Raw genomic sequence first — 22,655 nt, forward strand, 5'->3', positions numbered from 1 at the left:
CAAAAAAGTCTGAATCAAGTGCGAGATATGAGCAGGAGCATTGTCGTGATGGATGTGCCATTTTCCTGTTGACCACAACTCCGGGCTCTTGCGCCGTACAGCATCACGTACGCGACGGAGGACATCCCTGTAGTACTCTTTGGTGATTGCTTGGCCCTGTGGTGCGTACTCGTGGTGTACCACACCGCGGGAGTCAAATAAAGCAGTCAGCACCACTTGACGTTGCTGCTCACTTGGCGAGCCTTCTTTGTTTGGTCTTGGTGTCGTGGAATGCTTCCACTGCGACGACTGGGATTTGGTTTCCGGGTCGTACCCGTACACCCAAGACTCGTCACCAGTGATTATGGTGTTCATGAAGTCGGGGTCACTGTTTATGGAATTCAGCATGTCCTGTGAGACTTCAACACGAAGTTGCTTTTGCTGCACCGTGAGCAGCTTCGGCACGAATTTCACCGCAACTCTCTTCATGGCCAAATATTCGGTCATAATGGAATGTGCAGAAAATGTGCTAATGCCCACCTCTTCCGCAATTTCTCGCATAGTCACACGACGGTCCCGCATCGCCACAGCGTTCACTTCGGCATCTTGATGGCCGACCGGAGCGTGGCTTGCTCTCCACCGATGTGCGGTTGTCTTTAAACCGGTTGTGCCGCTCATAGCATCGTCACCGAAAGCCGTCTGAACCTTCCGAATGGTTTCCACTTGGCTGTCGCCCAGTTTCTGGCAAAATTTGATGTAGTAGCACTGCTTCAGTCACTCCGTCATTTTCCTTGCAATAGTTTTTTTTTAAACGATGAGAGCACTGCGTACTACCGAACTCAAACGCTGCGTCCCAGCGACTGACGCTATCAGCAGGCGGGGGAAAATTCGCGCATGCGCACGAAGGTTCACGGTCGGCTGATGCAAGCGCGCTTGTTTCATATCCATCAGGTGCTCGGAAAAAAAAAAAGGTAGGAAACTTTTCTAGCAGACCTCGTAAATGAAAACCACCGGGTCATATATTAACCGATTACACCATCACATCTTAATAGTCATAATTGGAAATACACAATTCCCACCATAGTACAGCCCCCCCCTTCGCTGGTCTTCCATCTCCACCCCAGTGGAAGGGCCGACACTTTTTTTTCTCACATTTGTTGCCAGGTTGGTTGTCGTGTTATCGATTGTTCAGCGCACGTGTCTTCAAACAATGGGATGAAGTGCTTTGTGCCGCATTGTAACACCGGCTTCAAATCACGTCAGCGAAAGTTTTGCTATTTTCGGCCCTGAAAGACGAAGCTCGCTTGAAACAGTGGAGGAACGCCATTCCTCAGAACGAACCGATCCTTCAACCGTCGGATCATATCTGCGAGACATCTCGAGCCTCGTTTTGTCACGAAGACCTGGACTGCTCAGTACAACAGCAACATCCTTGCAAGTACTGCATGTTTTTGTGCACAAAATTGCTGTGGCACATGACATGTTCAGCGTGGAAGCAGGGGCTTCTCACCAACACAGTTCTCAGAAAGGCCTGAATCAGCCTTTGTGAATACAAGACCCAAGGAAAACTGCTGAAACCACTACCAACGTATTTATTATCGTTTCTGCCACAGAAACTTGCTTTCAGAAGCACTTATAAATTTCGCTTATGAGCAAACACAGAATGAGGTCACGGACACCTTTCATTTCTCGTTCCCCTGCGCGGCTAAGATTGACATAACAGCACAGATCTCGCACTACTATACCTCAATGAGAATGAGGCAATACTGCAAGCAAAAAACACATGAGAAGGCAAACAAAACACAAGAGCTGAGAAAACAGTCCAAGCTGATCTAATGTGCAATTTTCGCAGAGATGACTCGTGCCAGGGATCAGCAGTATTTCAAATGCAAGTACGAGATATACATATTGTGCCAGGGAGTGCAGTACTCCAAATACGAGTAATTTCTGTTGTTTTACGTGCCAAAACCACGATATGATTAGGAGGCACGCCCTAGTGAGGGACTCTGGTAATTTTGACCAATTGGGGTTTTTACCAGGCACCTAAATCAAGGTACACGGGTGTTTATGCTTTTCACCCCCATCAAAATGCAGCCGCCATGGCCGGGAATTGAACCCATGTTTTTGTGGGTTCAACTTGTATTTGGTGGTAGTTGAGCGGCTACGGTGTTGTACTGCTAAGCTGCATGGTGTGGTGACATGCACCTGCATATCACTCAAAATTTTACCCCACATAATGAACGCACATGTATTTCTTGGGGAAAAAAGTGAGTTCATTATGTGAGTAAATACGGCACACTAGTCTATCATGTTCAAATGTTCTACCGTACTAACAAATGTTCAAAAGACAAAACACTAACTACTCATGTTAACAATGTACAAATACATGCAGGTGCATGTCAGCATGCCATGGCCAATATGACATGGGAAGCAACATGTGAGCGAGTTCAAGAGCCCCGCACACCTCCAAACCGCGCTGCGATTCTTCAGGACTGATAAACACACACACTCCCTGCATTTGGTAGAGGCATCTTGCTTTATTATTATCACAAGCTTTACACAACAAGAGCCTAATCGTCCTTGCCCTGAGCATTGACCTTGCCACCACGGATACGACCTGTCCGCCTGGCAGCGATGAGACCGACCTGGATGAAAAGAGGCAGTACAAGTAAGCTTTTCTGTCCCATGACACTCTGCCATTCTACATACGGCAGCAGTTGTGCTACTACATACAATGCCTGCATACAGCAAGAAAGTCATGCACTTCCAGCTCAAGCTACAAATCACAGGCTTTTCAAAACTTCACATGGCTGACTGAATGTCAGCACTGCCCAATGTGAAAAATTAGTGTTGGACCCCTATCAGTGAATCATTCACCATTCATCTTGTTAAACAAGTTGCACCCGAGACAAGAATACTTTCGTTATATCCAATATATTGGTTATAAGCTTATAGTATTTGCTACATTATGTATCAACAAGAAGCATTTTAGATTTACTTTGTTATATCAGTGTTTGGCAAATTATACCTAATAGTGCAATACTCTGGCAAAAATAACCAAACTTCGTTTAATATTATTAGAAAAGAAATGTGCTTGCAATTCACCTGTATTTGAATGAGCTGACATCACTAAACATTTCTGACAGTCATTTTACCACTCACAAACCGTGAAGTACCCAATAATAGCTAATTTAGCCTTGTTGTCTTCACTGAGAGCATATCACCAGAACTGTCCAAAGCATTTTACTATGAGCACTAAACTAAAACTGCTGCATTACTTTATTCAATACCATATTGTGTTAACTAAGCTTGTATATGTAGGAAATAACTGAAAAAAAAAGACTAACAGCTGCACTTATTAGGACTCCTTGATCACATTAGGTCAGGAGATATGAGCCTCCCAGGTCCCCTCATTCTTGCTGAATATAAGATTGGTCATTTAAGGGGGGAGGAGGGGATGAAAAATAACTTTTTTGTTTCTTGGCAGAAAGGGCTGAAATTTGGCACACACGCTGTACATTGCAATAGAGGGACAAATCAAAAATTTCATTAAGATATCTTCATTAGTTTTTGTTTTATAAGAATTTACAAAAGTTTACAAGTTCCTTGCTCGTGGAAAGCCTGGCACAGTAACGAAACATGATATGGAACTGGGAATACTTTGTATGTTTGCCCAGATGTCTAATCTATATCAAGACAGTGTTAGATTTTTTTTAGTGCCCTTATAATTTTTTACTCAACATGACATGCATGTAACTTGTGTTTGACTGCATAGAGCCATGCAGTAATTGTGAAGTAATTAAATAATGGAAAAATAAATGAACATTTCAAGACTGTCTTGATCAAAATCGGTCCAGCCACTGTTGTGCTATGCTTTCCACGAGCGAGGTGACCGACCAAAAAAACACTATTGAGAAAACGAGCTGCAAAGTTTTGCAAGCAGTGCAGGTTTATTAGAACGCATCAGGGCGGTAATTTTTGGCATCAGTGCTGTCAAGCATCTTCTTGCACCTTTGCCTCTTCGTTTGGTGGGCTTTGAAAATTTAATAGCCTGGCTAGTACATCAAATTGAACTGCCGTTCAGTTGCGGACATCGCGCGAAGGGAGTCGCGCACGCCGCATGCTCGCGATTCTGCCGTCACCGCTGACGCGAAACGCGGCTCGAGGCGCGTCTGAATGGTGCGCCGTTCGGGCGACTATTTGTCGGGTGAATTTTCGGTTATTACACTGTAGCTCGTCAAAGGTTGGGGCTCGCTCAGAGGCGGCGTGTTCATGTCGCACAATGCATCAAACTAAGTACACCGTCTTCGCCGGCGATGGTGACCTTCGACCCGCGTCGATACGATCTCGGCTGGTTCGCGCGGCCACACGCCGAGGCGCGGGAGCTTCCATTGGCGCGTCTTCCGTCGACTGCGTTATCGGTACCGATGGCACAGGGCGATTGTCGGTTTCGCTGCTTGAGTCACACGGTGCAAGATAGCGCGGCACGTTCAGTCGGGTGCTCCTCCGCTAATCGCCGTATTTTTCTCGCCGTAGGAGGCTTGCGCTTCCGTATTCCGAAGACGTGCTTCGTCCAAACTTTCTTCTCCAACAAGCGACGATCCTTAACTAAATTGGGCGCTCTCAGAAATCCGAATTCTGCGTGTCAAGTGAAGACGCCGGCATGGTTTGCGAAGCGAACAACTGCGGTAGCCATCTTGCCCGCTGCCGCAGCAGTAACCAATGGGAAGACACCATTCAGCACGGCAGCCAATCGCAGGCCCGCTTTCATCGGAGGGCCCGTGTGACTACCTCTAGCAGACCCGCGATTCTTTTGTGTTTGTGCGTTTGTTACAAGATGGCGAAGACCGACGAATTGAGAAGCGGAACGGCGAAACTTTGAGCTTTCGAACGATACCAAGATGGCGGCGCTCAGTGGCGGGAAATACCGAGATATGGCTCCGTGAACTGCGGTGATTTTGCGCGATGTAAAGCTGTTTTTTCGCCCTGCGCACTGACAAATTAATTTTTTTGGGGCACTTTTAGTGCGTTTCCAGCCAAATCATTTTGATACAGCGTAGATTAGGCGTTGCAGATACCGAAATGCGGGGTTTCCGAAAACCGATTTTTCTCGTGATTTTCGGGATCTGATCCCCGCGTCCCCCCTTAAGGGGGGAGGAGGGGATGAAAAATAACTTTTTCGTTTCTTGGCAGAAAGGGCTGAAATTTGGCACACACGTTTTACATTGCAATAGAGGGACAAATCCAAAATTTCATTAAGATATCTTCATTAGTTTTTGTTTTATAAGAATTTACAAAAGTTTACAAGTTCCTTGCTCGTGGAAAGCCTGGCACAGTAACGAAACATGGTACGGAACTGGGAATACTTTGTATGTTTGCCCAGATGTCTAATCTATATCAAGACAGTGTTAGATTTTTTTTTTAGTGCCCTTATAATTTTTTACTCAACATGACATGCATGTAACTTGTGTTTGACTGCATAGAGCCATGCAGTAATTGTGAAGTAATTAAATAATGGAAAAATAAATGAACATTTCAAGACTGTCTTGATGTGCAGCACAGTTCATGGATCACAGCAAAACAAACTGGATCAAAATCGGTCCAGCCATTGTTGTGCTATGCTTTCCACGAGCGAGGTGACCGACCAAAAAAACACTATTGAGAAAACGAGCTGCAAAGTTTTGCAAGCAGTGCAGGTTTATTAGAACGCATCAGGGCGGTAATTTTTGGCATCAGTGCTGTCAAGCATCTTCTTGCACCTTTGCCTCTTCGTTTGGTGGGCTTTGAAAATTTAATAGCCTGGCTAGTACATCAAATTGAACTTCCGTTCAGTTGCGGACATCGCGCGAAGGGAGTCGCGCACGCTGCATGCTCGCGATTCTGCCGTCACCGCTGACGCGAAACGCGGCTCGAGGCGCGTCTGAATGCTGCGCCGTTCGAGCGACTATTTGTCCGGTGAATTTTCGGTTATTACACTGTAGCTCGTTGACGGTTGGGGCTCGCTCAGAGGCGGCGTGTTCATGTCGCACGATGCATCAAACTAAGTACACTGTCTTCGCCGGCGATGGTGACCTTCGAACCGCGTCGATACGATCTCGGCTGGTTCGCGCAGCCGTACGCCGAGGCGCGGGAGCTTCCGTTGGCGCGTCTTCCGTCGACTGCGTTATCGGTACCGATGGCACAGGGCGATTGTCGGTTTCGCTGCTTGAGTCACACGGTGCAAGATAGCGCGGCACGTTCAGTCGGGTGCTCCTCCGCTAATCGCCGTACGTTTCTCGCCGTAGGAGGCTTGCGCTTCCGTATTCCGAAGACGTGCTTCGTCCAAACTTTCTTCTCCAACAAGCGACGATCCTTAACTAAACTGTGCGCTCTCAGAAATCCGAATTCTGCGTGTCAAGTGAAGACGCCGACATGGTTTGCGAAGCGAACAACTGCGGTAGCCATCTTGCCCGCTGCCGCAGCAGTAACCAATGGGAAGACGCCATTCAGCACGGCAGCCAATCGCAGGCCCGCTTTCATCGGAGGGCCCGTGTGACTACCTCTAGCAGACCCGCGATTCTTTTGTGTTTGTGCGTTTGTTACAAGATGGCGAAGACCGACGAATTGAGAAGCGGAACGGCGAAACTTTGAGCTTTCGAACGATACCAAGATGGCGGTGCTCGGTGGCGGGAAATACGAGATATGGCTCCGTGAACTGCGGTGATTTTGCGCGATTTAAAGCTGTTTTTTCGCCCTCCGCACTGACAAATTAATTTTTTTTCGGGCACTTTTAGTGCGTTTCCAGCCAAATCATTTTGATACAGCGTAGATTAGGCGTTGCAGATACCGAAATGCGGGGTTTCCAAGAACCGATTTTTCTCGTGATTTTTGCGATCTGATCCCCGCGTCCCCCCTTAAGAACACTGCCATATCAGGCACTACCAACTGCAACAAAATTCTAGAACAAGAAAAATTTGTTCCAGGAGAAATTTGTTCTTTGAAAGCGACAAGCCACTAATGCCAGTATGAACTTGACAGCATCTGAACTAGCTTACTTCCAGATAACATTCACCTTTCACTTTGTCTCTTTTTATTAAAAGGTTAAATGATCCCTGCACACTGCTAGCAAATTCTGCTTTAGACTAATCAGCAGGCAATTATTTAGAGTCACTGCATAAATGGGGAACTCTTTTCAAGCCATGGGCACAAGCATCATTGTTGCAAATAAGTGCTGAAGACTGCAAGCAGTACATAGAGCACAGGCACATCAGCCAGCAGATGGAAAGTACATGCTGGCTGACGTGTGCCACAGCAATAAAAAATTGGATTAAATTCTGGGATTTCATATGCCCAATTCACAATCTGATTATGAGGCACGCTGTAGTGAGAGGAGCTCTGGATTAATTTTGACCACCTGGGTTTCTTTAACATGCACCTTAAATGTATATAAGTATGCAAGCGTTTTGCATTTCACCCCCATCAAAACGTGGCCGCCGTGGTTTGGATTAAACCCGTGACCTCGAGCAAAGCAGTGCTACACCACAGCCACTGGGCCACTACGACAGATTCACAGCAATGCACTTCCGTGCATTGATAAGCAGGCTAAGGGCAAGCTGGAAAAAATGCCAGCCATTACCAGGTCTGGACACTGGCTGTGCTTATGTGCTGTGCTCCCGCATTTTCGTTTACAAAGCTCCAGATGGTAGGTTTTTATGCTTATAAAGTTTGCGATTTAATAGGGGAACAATAATTTTGTTCCAGTTAAGTAAAATTTACTTGTCAGAGAACCTTATCTGCAGAGGGTCACTGAGTAGGATTTCAAAATTATTTTGCTGTTGTAGTAATTTGTTGAAAGTAGATTCACTGTAGACTGTGCCCAGAAATGTCCTAATGAGCATATGAATACCAGATGCCAACAGACCACGCAAATTTTGCCTAAATGAAGCAAAAAAAAAAATGGACATCATGCCTCTGCTTGTGCAAAAGAAACAAGATCTAAAGAACAGCCACCAGGTTTTACAAGTGTGAGCCCCCGCAAAATTACGAAAGGAGCCAGTCTGTGCATAGAAACCCCAACGTAACAGGAGCATAGCAAAACAACTCACCTTGCGACCAGCTGAGGCATCCCTCCTGACAGTCGAGGCCTTGCCGATGTGCTGGTGGTTGCCACCACCGTGAGGATGCTCGACAGGCTGTATGGGATGAAGAGGATACAACACTTTGCACACAGACCACACAATACAAATGCTCAACACAAGGACTAATGCTATTCTTGAAAGTGTGAAACAGCAGTCTGCACAATGAATCACTATATGGAACATGTTAATTGACCACTCAATGCAAGAAGCTAAAAGGCCTTCTATAGTGATGAATGTGAATTTTATTATATGTTAGTTCACATTATAACTGATACGTTTTTTATTTTATGAATCACCAAAAGTCTATTTTATCGCGGCACTGCATAAGCTGAAACTGTATGCTGCAATTTCTCACGCACTTTGACGCATGGCAATGGTGCACGACTGTCGTTTGAGCGTTTGCACGCTGAAAACTCAGCGCCGCCACTATTGTCGGAGCAGAAAAGAATGCGTTGCGTCGCATGTGGCGTGCACTTTTACCAAAGACAGTGGAGAGCTCAGTCACATGACGTGATGCTCAGTTCCTGGACCATTTTTTTTTTTTGTGTGCAGCAGACACACCATGCCTTTCCCTGCACCATGCGGTTCCAGCTTCAGTGCAATACTCTGGAAACACCAAAAGGCTAGTCCTTCGGACGTTTTCAAAACATGAGAACTGCAAAATCTCAAACACTGTGCTGGGTTGGCACACGCAGTAGTGGGGATGAAATTCCACTGCTCAGAAACAGCCTCTAGACAGTTTCCACAGCATTATTCAGCAATAGAAATCATCACGGCAGGGATTTCAACATCCAACCACTGCACTGCCCTGATGTGCTTTTTTTTTCTCTTCTCTCAACTAGCAATTGTCTACGGCTATTGTCTACCTTACACATAGGGCCTCAAAATAAAACGGCTGTATGTAAAGTAGTTTTTTTTTTCAACACCATTACATTTCATACTGCATCATTCAATCATCAAGTTCTCAGAGGACCATTCAATGATACCTTATATAAAAAACTTATCTCCTGAGCCACTATCTTGTGCGCGTTAGAAAGCTGACATTCATTTCGTCTGGCGCAATTGTCCAGGCTGCACCGATAACGCAGCCTAGACAAATCGCACGAGGCAAAACCTAACGACTTCTCGAATGCATACAAGATATCGGCCCTGGTTCAATGGTACTAACCACCTAACAAGCTCTAAAATAAGTGAGGAAGCTGCCTCCGCCTGCTAATGTACACTAGCATTAAAAGTTTATGGACTATAAAACCTGAAAAAAGTTCTGAGCAGTTTGTGACGATAGCCAGTAAAGCCATACAATACTAGGTCATTCACATATACTAGTACAGTTTGGAAATCCGAATGCCAGGCTTCATGCATTCAGGTTGCGGAAATTACACCTTTTTTTTAAGATTCCACAGTCCATAAACTTTTGATGCCAACCTTAGACGTTTTAAACCGACCAAAAGCACCCAGAGTCAACACTTGCCAGGATGAACGAAGCACAAAACGTAACAGAAAAGCAGTGCAGCACTCACGTTCATGGCGACACCGCGGACCTTTGGCCACGAGTTGCGCTTTGCCTTGTACTTGTGGTACGCACGGCCAGCCTTAAGGATGGGCTTCTCAACACGACCGCCACCGGCAATGATGCCCACCATGGCGCGGTTGGCTGAGGGCAGCACCTTCTTGGCACCCGAGGGGAGCTTGATGCGAGTCTTGCGTGTGTCGGCATTGTGCGCAATCACAGTGGCATAGTTGCCCGACGTACGTGCCAGCCGGCCCCGGTCTCCAGCCTTCTCCTCGACGTTGCAGATCACCGTGCCTTCAGGCATGGTACCCACGGGAAGCACATTGCCAACCTGGCAGCAAGCACATACACAAAAGAGAGGTCAACAAAATAAAAAGCAATCAACAGGGCAGTAACTGCTTCACCAAAGAATGGCCCAAGCACTTGGCACAGAAAAGTCTAGCCACACTGCAATGTGGTCGCAGCACAGCTGAACTAAAATTCAACCAAGAAGGGAAACTAAGGTAACATCTAGTGAGATTGACCCTTTGAGGGCCAAAGAGGAAAACAAAGCGCTGAGAACAAGTCCCAAATGGCCGATGCCATATATTTACGGCACAGTCTATGTTTTAAAAGCTCGCCAATTTTTATACTCTTTATTGCCCAGCAAGTGCTACCACTCTGTGGATACAATAAAACCTAGTTAATTCGGATTTCACGGGAAGGAAAAAAAATGTTCGAATTAACCGAGGGTATCCAGAATACAATAAGCAAATGCTTGCTACGTCAACACGCCTTACTAGTGAATGAACAAATCCTGTTGCTATTTTGCACAAAAGCAGAGCAGAAGGTGGAATTCTCGTCATCTCGTGACTCATTGGTTTGCGCAGCAGCAATCGAGGCCTAGCGACTTCCTTTGCAACACGGCCGCGGCGCGCGCCTTCATTTGCGACACGTTTTGCAAACGGCACGCACATCCCGATTATGTTTTCGCCACTGAGCTGACCGCCAACAGATTGCACGTCCATTGCAATGTAGGCGGTGCTCTTCATCTTCGACAGCTTTGCATCTAGTCAAAACAAAGCAACTGTTTGCCGCAACTGCTAGGGAGAAAACCGCGACGCGATCACGGACGGCGACTTTGCGGTGCCGAAGGCACGCGGCTGGCACACACTACCGTCTGCTGCAACAACTGCGGATGAAACTGCAGTCACTATCCATGCAATCATGGACGGCGACTATGCAGTTATGAAGGCACGCGGCCGACGTGCGTACCGAGTGAAAACGAAACTACTGTTTGCTGCAATCGTCGCGGAAGAAACTGCAGCTGCTATTGACGCTATCATGGATGGCGACTACGCAATTATGAAAGCCCACGGCCAACACATGCTATGCACGGCGGTAAACGCAAGAATAAAGGCTTTAAAGGCACAAAGCATTCCGGCGTTGCTGTCATTCACGTATGATTTCCGCTGATGACTATGGCGATGCGGACTCGGCCGCTTCGTTTCGGTTGGGCGCTAATGCCATTTTTGCTCTTTTGTGTCACACATTAGCAGCACTCCTTGCTTGCCAAGCTCAGAAATAAGCGATTTGCGGCCAAATATGGCCAAATTAATGAGTTTGATTGCACTGAATAATGCATACGCCGGCCGGGACCAGAGGACTAGTCCGAATAATCTGATTTTCTGAAATTAACAAGGGTCGAATTAACGAGGTTTTACTGTACAAGAAACTTATTTTTCGCTCCGTAATCTCTTGGTTTTTCATTCCACGGCTTCTTTACACTGGCATTTCAACGACTGCTCATGAAGCGGTTACCCTAGTTTTAGTTTGGTCGTAATACTACATCTATTTCCGTGTATCTTGTTTTTTATTCTTATTACAAGTAGTTACGCAAGCTCATCTGTATTCATGAATAAACAATGGACAAACTACCTATAGGAAATATCTGTCACTTTAGGGCGACTAAAATAATTGCAGATGTTTTTCAAAATAGGTCAGTCTGAAAATGTTAAATCTGCAACATAAAAAATATTGACCATGGAAGAGCACATTTAGGAAAAAAAAATTGACCCTCAAAGGGTCAAAGGGCCAAGCTATACTGGTGTTCAGGCTTACAAAATCACATCTTGGTGCACAAAACAAAACCCATGTCACACGAGTACCACTGACTGAATTTGCACTAAGGTGTGAAGTGTTGTTCGAAAGCAGTGCATACGATTGCAACTACAGCCGAAACATCTCCCAAAAGTACAGTGATTGCCACCAGTCTACAGCCAGCAATTGGCATTTGTGCAGGGGTCAGCAGCCACTCAGAAACAGCCTCTAAAAAACATCCACACAGGTGGGTTGCACTTCAGTTGTAGAAATCATCATTGCAACTGCTGCCTGCACAAAGCACCTAAAATGACCTCTTTGGCATTTGTCAAAATTGCCTCACAAATTTAATTCACAGTAAGAAAATTTCAGGGTTTGAATTGGAGCCTACTGCGTCCAAAAGACAGTGCCTTAAACCACATTGGCATGCCACAACTACCTCGCAGTGAAAATTTCGAGTCTGTGTCAATCATAACTCCTAATTGTTATATAACCGCTGCCTCATCGATACCAGTGGTGTGCAAAAATTCAAAATTTTTAGAATATTTTTACAAAATTTCCAAACATCAACTGCACCCAAGTAAACATAACATTGGAGTAAAAGTACGGTGTTTTCACCCTTGCAGGCATAGGATAGACATAGAACATGACAACTTGCGTAGTGAAGCAGGCTACATCGCTTAGGTTGCCGTACTTTACAAGCTATACTGCCATCATTTGCACTCTCTGAAAAGGCCTGTGCATGCGAAGAAAGTACTCGTTTGCTCCCAATGCTCCGTTTGTGCTCTTAATAAACAACGCTTCATAACATACTATGTAGTGACACACACTTGCTAACTTAATAATACTAAGATGTGAACACTGTTTTGTATTAATTGTGATAACAGCTGTTCGTTATTTGAAAACTATTCAATATTACATTTGCTTCTGGCACTACTCGATTTGGTCTCAAAATCCCTATTCGCACACTCCCAATCAATACTGAAGGAACTACAGTCTGTACCAATTACAACATACCTTCAGATTAACAGACCATGCTTCTTAGTTTGGTCTGCTTATATTATTTCCACAACAAAGATCACCTTTAACCTGCTAGGTTAAAAAATTGGCAACAGTGACCAAAATTTGAAGCTAATTTGGTCTAGACGAGGCATATACAACATACCTAGCTGTTGAAATGTGTGCATGCACAGTCCACTAAATGCCTTTCCGGTCACTTATGGAAAGTGAAAAAATACCTTATTTTAAGAAACAATCACACTAGCAGCAAGCTTGTCACATTGGTGCACTGTATGACGCTTTGACAATGGCTTTTACACATGACCACTCTCAAGTAGCTCACCGCAGCTCACCACCTCTGGCTTGGTGCTGAGGATGTCCCGTGCCCTTTCCACCACTATTTGCCCCCTTTCTTCACACATGGTCAGCTACGTTTTGCCACAGAAGACGCCATGGCCGCACTTACCCCAGTCATTAAATCAGGAACCCCTCTTTACGCAGGTAAATGCATCCTCTTCAAGGAGTTATGTTACCTACAGCTAGCTGGCCTGTTCAATGTATTAGTTGCAAATGTAATAAATGCTTTCAGAGTGTTCACGTGGTTGTCGTCCATTGTTTCCTGGAGCTCCAACTAGGTCACAGTTAGCGGGAAGCATGTGACAATGGCGTAGTGCCGCAGCGGAGCACCACCACTGGCAGCCGTGTACCGTTACAATGACTACGCCTAAACAAAATTTAATTTCTTCATTGACGACATGATTCTTTAACCTTGGTTTGCAATAGCAGATACCATACGATGTGTGGATGCACTATCATCAAGGCCTCTTAGCCACTTATGGGCACTGAAAGTAGCACCCACTAAGTACCGACAGTAGGCAGGCTGAGCATGGCATGCTGGAATACGCACCTGGAGGGCAGCCTTCTTGCCGCAGTAGATAAACTGGCCAGTGTGCATGCCTTCTGCTGCCAGGAACAGCTCCTTCTTGAGCTTGTACCGGTACGGGTCACGAAACACCACCCGTGCAAGGGGGGCACCACGGCCGGGGTCATGCAGAATTTCCTGTGCCAAAGAAAAAAAAAAAAATGAATGACAGCGTGAGGTGTGGGACAAGACAGACCAAGAATGACAGCTGAAGAATTTCTGCTTGAAGCTGCAACCACAAGGAAGTGATGCACTGTGTCAAGCAATCATTTACTTTGAGCAAACACTTGTCAACATGCTCCAAATAGTTTTGCTGTCGATAATGTGGTTTAAATTCTTGATTTTCGTCTTTGTAGTAGTTAGACGGTAACAAAAACTGACATGCTGCAAAGCCTCACTGGTTTATAACAAATTGACCTTAGTTCTTGCCAATCGCGCAACAGACAAGTTCACGTGGTTTTGATAAAACATCAACACGGTACTTGGCCTTCATTCTGTAAACCCTTGTACAGAAAAAAAAAAAAAAGCAACGTAGTGAAATACACGAATATTGAATGTATACCAGCGAGTACGTATTCGGTAACGGCGCTTCGCCCTTTCGCGTATCTGCACTATGCCTAAACTGAACTTCAAAACAAGAGAATTTTCGAAGTAAGAGAACGGCCAACTCACCTTGATAATTCCTTTAATGTAGCCATGACGCTCGGCGAAGTCGACGGCTCGAAGCTTGGGAGCTCCTTTCCTGTGCTTGTTGTGGGAGCGAAAGACGCTTCCCGCTCCTTTACGCTGAGCTCGGATTACTCGTCCCATCTACAACAATCGTCAAGAAGAACGGCAGCATTGCGGTTATTCACTTGCCATTTCTTGGCGTGCATATCGTACGACGCGCGGCAAGTCGTCCACTGCGACCGACGTTCGGTCATCCAGAGAACAAGCAAATAAAGTTTTCAAGCTTCCCCGTGCATTACGATGAAGCCGATTTACTCGCTCCAGATAGGGCAATTGTTAAGTGGCAATAGCAGCGCTTGAGTGATTCTCTTGACACGGTTTACGGAAAGCATGTCGCACAGTGTGCGCCTGCACCTTGCATGCACACCAACACTGAAGGAAAATTTGCGACAGCGTAGCCCTAAAACGAAGAGTTCGTGAACATCTAATTTTGATTACACTACTGGCCAAGGGCAAGGTCTAGTTAAGAGAATCGGAGGACTGTCAGAGCACGCACAGTCGCCGGACATGGTAAGCTTACGAAAGGCGCCGGACAGCTTCACAAAATGCACAATATTAAGCTAACATATGAGCGTCAGCGCCAAAATAATGTTATAACGGCTGCGATAAAGCCTTACTGCACTTATTACAATGTAGGATGGTTAACGTCGAAGTTATTTCACGAGGAAATTTTGCGATTTAAAAAACACTTACATTTGTGGTTGCGTATCCCTCGCCGTGAGCGAACGCAAAAAGGAAGCTAGTCTCTTCGTTTTGCACCGAGGTGTCGTATCTGGCAGCGCTCAAAAGTTTAAATAAAAAAAAAACAAATCTACACCTAAGTTTAACAAAATATTAATGCATATTAAAATAATAATTTATAATATATTAATGCAATATTTTTACAAATTGCACAATTTGCCTTAAAGTAGATGGCGCAGCTGTAACGCTTATTTTGAAGCAGACGACTGTGAGACATTCAGGATTTGCGGCTTTCCACGTGGCGGAGCGCAAGACCGTAGATAAATACATCAACCATGAATGTCTTCAAGAAACACCAAATTTAATTGTCCATTTCCAGATCAAAAATTTAAGCAAACATGCCTACCGAATATGTTTATTGAAAGAAATGCCTCAATAAGGAAATTGCAGTGAGCCCATGTAAGCGTGTAAAGGAAGCAAGATCGACTTGCCGAAATAAATGTCTGGATATCATCAAGGTCATACTAAACGTGCAATAGATTAGAAGAATGCCCTAGACATAAATTAGTGTTAGTCTGGCGACCTTCGGTGGCGACTCACCGTAAATAAACACAAATTAAATAGACGATATGGGGATTAGCTAGCTTCTCTGTTGTTATTATTATTATTATTATTATTATTATTATTATTATTATTATTATTATTATTATTATTATTATTATTATTATTATTATTATTATTATTATTATTATTATTATAAGGTGGTCCATGACATTATACATTGTCCAAAGCTTCTTGATATCATGTACAATTTTCCGTGCCTCAATTTTGCCTGTATTGACATGTTTCAGAATTCATTTCCTCTGTTTAATTTGTATAAATGCAGATAATCCTGTTGTATGATTAACTCCCTTCTACGCCCGCCTCCTCGTTTTTAGTTACCTAATTTGTTTCTCCATCTTGCATTGTTTTGTCTACCACATATGTATTTTTGTACATTTTGTCTCGCGTATTACTTTTTAAGTGCACCAGCACTAAGGCTCCGTAGCTGGTCCTGGACATTGTGGCAAACATTTGATTTATCGATTGATTCAGTGATCGATCAATTGATTGATTGCTATTATTCGGCCGAATAGTTCACTCAGGAATAAACGCAGCTGCCAATTTCAGCAACCATGCACTGTCACCGTCTCCCAGTTATATATGTCAATTCTTTGAAAGACATGTTAACTCAATATATATATATATATATATATATATATATATATATATATATATATCACTTTTTCTAGCTGGCCCTTCAACCAAGGCCCCCGAGATCGGGCGGCGCGCGGTGTGGCGCACGTGCACGTTGCCCGATCTCGGATGAGGATGAATGATTCGTGCTGAAAGAGCTTGGCGCTATCTTCTGCAGCAACAGTCCTTCATAGAACAGGTCAAGAGGGCAGCCGAGGCCAGTGGGGCCCTGGACTAAAGGGGCTCCGACCATTCCACCAAAATGCTTTTGGACAATAAACGTTTTCTTCTTCTTCTTCTTTTCCTCCTCCTTCTTCTTCTTCTTCTTCTTCTTCTTCTTCTTCTTCTTCTGCAGCCCTAGCGTGAGCACGGCTGAGCGCCGCCAATCTCGAAGGTCATGGTCTGACATACACAGGAAGATAAGGAAGAAAAAGAACTCATGGCGGTAAGATTGGTATCTCTACTCCTGTTATCATTTCATTCGGTGCGAGCAGCCTTGGTCGTGTGCTGAAGGAATTTCATTGTGTCTCGCAATGGTACTGTGCCTGCTAAGGTGCCCCGATGTCCTCCGGCCTCGACATGTAGCGCCGACATAATAATATATACAGTCTTCGCACTAACTACAACTACTACCGGGACGCGCTAACACGCCAAGGCGTTTCGCAGCTGCTCCGTCGTGAATCGGCCTGTTCGTTTTAAATTGCCAGCGCAGTGCCGGTGACTACAAACAAGGACTCCTTCGCTGAAGCCAAGTACCCTGACGTGACACGAGCCCAGGGCTTAAACTCAGGGGGAAGGGGTGCGAGGCGCCCCTCCCTTAGCTGGTAATCAGCAATACACGCGCACATACAGGTATGTACATACCCCCCGCTCCCAAATACAAACGAACAAGATGTAAACCGTGGAAGACTCCCACATACAGGACAGAGCTCTCTGTCCGGCCTGTGGCTCTTTTGCTTTGTCCTGTGTACTGGCACGCTGTTCAAGACTGTTAATTGTTTACTTGCCAGGGTGTAATTTGGCTCGGAGCCTATATATGTATATAATATCTTGCCTGGACATGTATAAAGCGTTCAGAAATTTCAAAAGTGTACAAGAAGACGATTTAATAATAATAATAATAATAATAATAATAATAATAATAATAATAATAATAATAATAATAATAATAATAATTGCAATAGTAATAATAATAAAACAACTTTCCCTCCCCCTGGATTGTGTAAAATTCTCAGCTATTTCATTCGGTGCAATATATTCATAATGCGCTCACATGTCGACCACGAAAGTAGCTCGTATGCTCTCTAGAACTCTGCCTCAGTACTTACGTCACTTTACTTTTTCGGAGCAGTTTCCCAGTTTCGTGTTTTTACGGGTATATCATGGTGAGAACAGACAGTGCAAGCCGCCATGGTTGCTTAGGGCTGCCAAGCACGAGGCCGCGGGATCAAATGCCGGCTACGGCGGCCGCAATTTGATGGAGGCGAAATGCGAAAAACACCCATTTACTTAGATTTAGGTGCATGTTAAAGCTACCCAGGTGGTCCAAATTATTCCAGAGTCCCTCACTACGGTGTGCCTCATAATCAGATCGTGGTTTTGGCACGTAAAACCAAATAATTATAGCGGGACCACGCAAGCATCTTGAATGGCGGCAAATAGGGCCAGCTGCAGTGGTGTGGTCCTGCCAAAGCCCTTTTTCTCTTTCTTCCTTTCTTTCTTTTTAACGTTGTGTTAAAGCACTCGTGAGAATATCTGGTGCTGTCAAGGGTGTAATTTTCCGAATAATGTATGCTAAGAGTGTTCAGCGTGCAAAATGCCCTTCTCTGAATGTTTGGGGCGTGTTTTTGTCACACAACGATGATCATGCATGCGCGTTATCAGTGGGACATAGCGTCGTTGACTGGAAAGTATAGCGAGCGCAGTTTTCAAGAAAGGAAACGAAAGCTAAGGCTCCTCTACGAAAGCAATACAGATGAAGACTATTGCTGTGTCACAAAAATATACCCTAAAGGGTGCAGACGTTTTTAGAGTGGGTGTAACACTATTGAAAAAGTTTGCACCCCTGGGGCTTGTCCCACAACGATAATCGTTAGCTGTCTTGGGCCCGGCCATGAACGACATGCGCGCGCCATCAGTGTGACATGGCTTTCTCGACGGGATGGCAGCGCGCGTAGAGTTTTCAAGAACGGAAACGCAAGCAAGGCAGATTACCAAGCAAGGCAGATTACCAAGCAAGGCAGATTACCAAGCAAGGCAGATTATCGTTGTGGGACAAGATAAGCTCCAATTAAAGGGTGAGAACTTTTTTGCTCCAAGAACTGTGACGTGTAAACGTGATGTGCTATATACCTTGACGAGTGTCATTTGACTTGGAGTGTGCTACTTTTCCTTGCACGCCACGCAAATGACGTCTTTGCCATCTTCTAAAACAGGCTTGAAGCGGCTGACCTTGCTGATTCAAATTACAATATTTGTTTAACAGTCCTAGAAAGTGCTCTGCAGCACCTCTGTGAAAGGGGTGGAATGTAAGAGGGTATTTTAGAAGAATGACCTTTTATTACGATAACAATTATATGGACACTCCAGGCGCGTTTCCGCCTTAAATTCATCGTCGCCGTGAATTTCCGCATAAATTGCAAGTGCCATAACATTGTCGGCGCGCTCCGTATGCTGTATGTGCGAGTGAAAGCATGCAAGGGTGAACCGACGATGGTGGCTCAATCTCGCGCGTGCAAGGGAGGAAAGCGGGAGGAAGCGCGCCGTTTTCCAACGCGCGCACGACACCGGAGGGGTCTGCTCTGACGACCGCTTGGGCCCTATATATTGAAAGCGATTTGCGATGAGGACAGATTGCGCCGAGTGCTCATAGCTTCGTGTGCACTGCGTTCTCGCCGCTTAGTTCGCGTTAAAGCGAGAAGCAGCACGAATGTCAATTCGTTTGCTGCTGTAACCGCGCTTTCTCACTCCAGCGTTTTGACCGCGAGTGTGCGCGGTCATCTAGTGAGATGTGTTCATGTTTGCATGTGCGCGCGTGATACCATGCTTGTTAATTTAGTTAGCAAGCGAATGTTTACAAGTTTATACGGCCGATAAAACTAATATCCTTACTTCGTATAGCTCTCTACTAATTTGCTATCGCAATCGATGCTTCGCCTTTCGGGCGAAACTGTGACTTTATTGAGTGCTTCTCGCATGACAGGATCGTGTTGTCAGCAATGAAATGCTATACAATTGATTCTATATTATAACTGTGGCCTTCCGTCCCAGTCGTCGTTCATGTGCTCAGAGCTGCACTCAAGCAGAACAATGTCCGCCATGCTCCGCCCAACATTGGGCTGAGCATTTATAAGATCCGCATGACCCTCAGATCGGGTGTTGAGACCGTCTGGCGCAGATCTCAAAGGCTATATATATATATCAGTATCAGTGCAGTATATAGTTGTTCTCCGTTTTTGCTTCTGCCCGAGGTACTTCTTAGTCGTGATCGTAGTCTAATGAAATCAATCCAGCCAACCGTCATCGTGTTCAACCGTGTATAATATACACGAATAGGCGGCAAGAACTTGAGCAAGTTGATGGAAAGTGCAGGTGATCTTTTGAACGAAACTGTTAGGCTCTCTGCTGCGAAACAGGAATATCAAGTTCGGGTGTTCATAATGGCATTATCCAGTGACTGAGCAGGTTTGTTTATATATATATATCATTTTCGAAATGCCCTGCCGGGACTAAGAAATACACACGATCAGCAGCTAAAAAATGTCTCAAGCAACTCGAGCAGTATGGATTCATGCTGGCTCACGCGGAATTCAACCAGCATTTGTTTATCGCAGCAATTTATGCACATCCCCGCAATGGCCGCGGCCGATCGTATGTCACCGCCGGCCAGGTACGACACCAAAATGCCACCGGGAGCCACCGACCAGACCGCTGCCACGACCCCGCGGACGTCGACCGGCAAGGATGGCGGCGCACGGCGGCGGCTACATTGCGAAGGCTTGGGCGGCGACCGCGGTCAGACAGCCGCAAAAAGCTTGACGCCGTGGCTGTTAGAGGAGGCTCGTCCGCTCGGTTGCTCGCGCTACGACGTTGTCAAGGGCCGCATGTACCGGCTGCTGTACGCGGCTTTTGGCGTCACGTTCGCCATCCTGGTGTGTGGCCTCGCTTCCATGTTGCTCGACTGGCACCGCGGCCTGGGCGTCGCTCTGACCTTCACGGGAGTCGCGCTTGTGGTCGCCTGCTGGGCTGTGTTTCTGTGCAGCTGCTCCGAGCGGTCGCGCACCTTCTTCGCAGCCATCGCGCCCAGCTACTTGCTCGATCCCCCCTCGGCGGTAGATGCCGACCGACAACGGCGCCATGACGGCACGGAGGACCACGACTTTGCGTCTGCAGGCGATGTCGTCGTCTACAAGTGCCTCTGATGCGACGCAGCCCTATTTCCACTAGAAAAAAGAAAGGGCAGAACCCATCTCATGATGTCTGCCAACGGCCACGCGTTCAGCATTGATGCAAAAGTAGCAACACGACGTATTGCCCCCGCCAAAACGCGCCAGGCGTCTACTGCAGCGTGATGACTCTTCCCTCTGGATGGGTGGATGAGGCTTAAATCGGGCGGTGGCACACGCCACCTAGCCGTGACTATTAACATATTTTGTACTTTGTGGAGGGCCAAAGTTCACCCTTGCCTTGATTTTAGCGAGGTATTATAACTGGACTTCTGGGGTAACTGATGATGATGATGATTGTTGGCTAATGAACCCTTTGTAACGGGTGGACTCAATACATTAGTGCAATACAAAGGAAAAAAAAGGAAAAACAATCCATAATCACATAGTCAAAGCTATACCACACCCGGCACCGTTCGCGATTGTTTTACGGCTCTCCACCACCGCTCTAGGCGAGCTTTGGTTGTGGCTACGCCCTCGAAGCAGCGGCCACCTTCAGCGTCGAGAAATCCGAGGGCCTGCGGCATGGTGGTGCCCTCTTTTGGGGTGGGAGACAACTTTGCACAGTTAAGGACCAGGTGCTCCGCCGTCTCCCGCTCGCTATCGCATACCCTGCACACAGCGGCCTGCACCTTGGGGGCGCAGTCAAACCGGCTACGGTAGTCAAGAGTTCGGAGTGCGCCCGCATGTTGTCGTAGATCGGCTCCGTTGTGATGGTCCCCTTGTTGTCGCAGTACAGGCGGAGCGTCGTCTTCGAGGCCATAGCCGATTTCCACAGTTCTCGCTCTGTCTCACGCACATGGTCCTGAACTCCTTTAGTTGTCTCACACCTGGCTCCTCCGGTTTCTGAATAGTTCAAGAGGCCATATTTTCGCCTCAGGAACTGGACACGCACCCTCCATTGTGTCTGATGCCTTTAAGGTAGACGTACCGAAACACCCTGCGCGCCCACCTACCGTCGTCCATGTTGCGCAGACGGCACTCAAACGCAATTTTACTCTTGGCCTCTCGAGCCTCGAAGGAGGACCAGCCGACATCGCCCTGGATGCGTGTTTCTATTTGTGCCCAAGCCCAGTGCTCGACCGCTGGCGCCGCCATGCGCCGCTCGCGCGTACCATGTTTCAAGGTGATTTCTTTCGCTGAGGGCGCTCGAACGCAGTCATATGCTTCGCGTGAATGCCTCTTCCGGAAGGGTGGCTGTATGGCGTAGTGGTTAAGACATTCGCTTAAGGACCGGCAGTGCGCGAGTTCGAATGTGCGGTGCGCGGCCTAGTGCAGCGTGCAGTGCGGTGTGCAGTGTACAGTGCAGAATGTGCAGTGCGCGGCCTAGTTCCTTAGTTTGGAACTTTTTTTTCTTTGTGTCACTATTTTTTCCCTCTCTGTTTGGTGGTGTGGTCGGTTGAACCCCGGTGCCACGGCCGTAGCCGTGGTGCCGGGCGCCGACGCGAAGCGGCGGTCGTTGTGGTGTTGCGGAGCGCAGCGTAGCAACACCCCAAATAAAAAATACTGCTCCAGTCAGGTAGACTGCTCCCTCCTTGATAGTGAGATTATATTTGGATAATCAAAACAGTGATGGGTTTATTTAGGAATAGCATCGAGCCCTTAACAGCAGCCACAGTTGTGCCTAGTCACCTTATAGTCACCCCCAGCACAGCGTGTTCTCCGTTCCAACGGCAGCGGCTAGCACGGCCGCCTGAATCGGCACCGCGCGCGCCGATCCAGGCGGCCGTGCAGCTAGAAACATGGTACGCGCGAGCGGCGCATGGCGGCGCCAGCGGTCGAGCACTGGGCGTGGGCGCAAATTAGAGTACACTCTAGCGCAAATAGAAATACGTGCCCTGAATGGCGTCTACGGCAACTCGGCCATGGCAGCCCAGGGCCAGGCGGCCTACCTCTCGCTGCCCACGTTCCAGCCAATCACGGGTTGGCGCTGTCAGACATATGGTTGAGTTCGC

General features: G+C 46.5%; 1 protein-coding gene across 2 annotated transcripts in view; it reads right to left on the reverse strand.

The window, feature by feature from the left end:
• Positions 1 to 2,496: 2,496 nt before the first annotated feature.
• LOC119441889 (60S ribosomal protein L8) overlaps positions 2,497 to 22,655 on the reverse strand; it is a 151,325-nt gene continuing 131,166 nt past the window's right edge. Inside the window, exons 1-6 of one of the 2 annotated variants that reach the window (XM_037706529.2) lie at positions 15,032 to 15,123; positions 14,282 to 14,419; positions 13,595 to 13,747; positions 9,617 to 9,940; positions 8,064 to 8,150; positions 2,497 to 2,624 (exon numbers count right to left, since the gene is read on the reverse strand). In XM_037706529.2, the coding sequence (XP_037562457.1) occupies positions 2,550 to 2,624; positions 8,064 to 8,150; positions 9,617 to 9,940; positions 13,595 to 13,747; positions 14,282 to 14,419 (777 nt within the window). In that variant the 5' untranslated portion in view covers positions 15,032 to 15,123 and the 3' untranslated portion in view covers positions 2,497 to 2,549. Of the gene's footprint in view, positions 2,625 to 8,063; positions 8,151 to 9,616; positions 9,941 to 13,594; positions 13,748 to 14,281; positions 14,420 to 15,031; positions 15,124 to 22,655 lie in introns of those variants that run through there. The other variant, XM_049661709.1, reaches the window with a different exon arrangement.

The sequence above is a fragment of the Dermacentor silvarum genome, chromosome 2, assembly GCF_013339745.2.
Source record: "Dermacentor silvarum isolate Dsil-2018 chromosome 2, BIME_Dsil_1.4, whole genome shotgun sequence".
In the NCBI taxonomy this organism is placed as follows: domain Eukaryota; kingdom Metazoa; phylum Arthropoda; class Arachnida; order Ixodida; family Ixodidae; genus Dermacentor; species Dermacentor silvarum.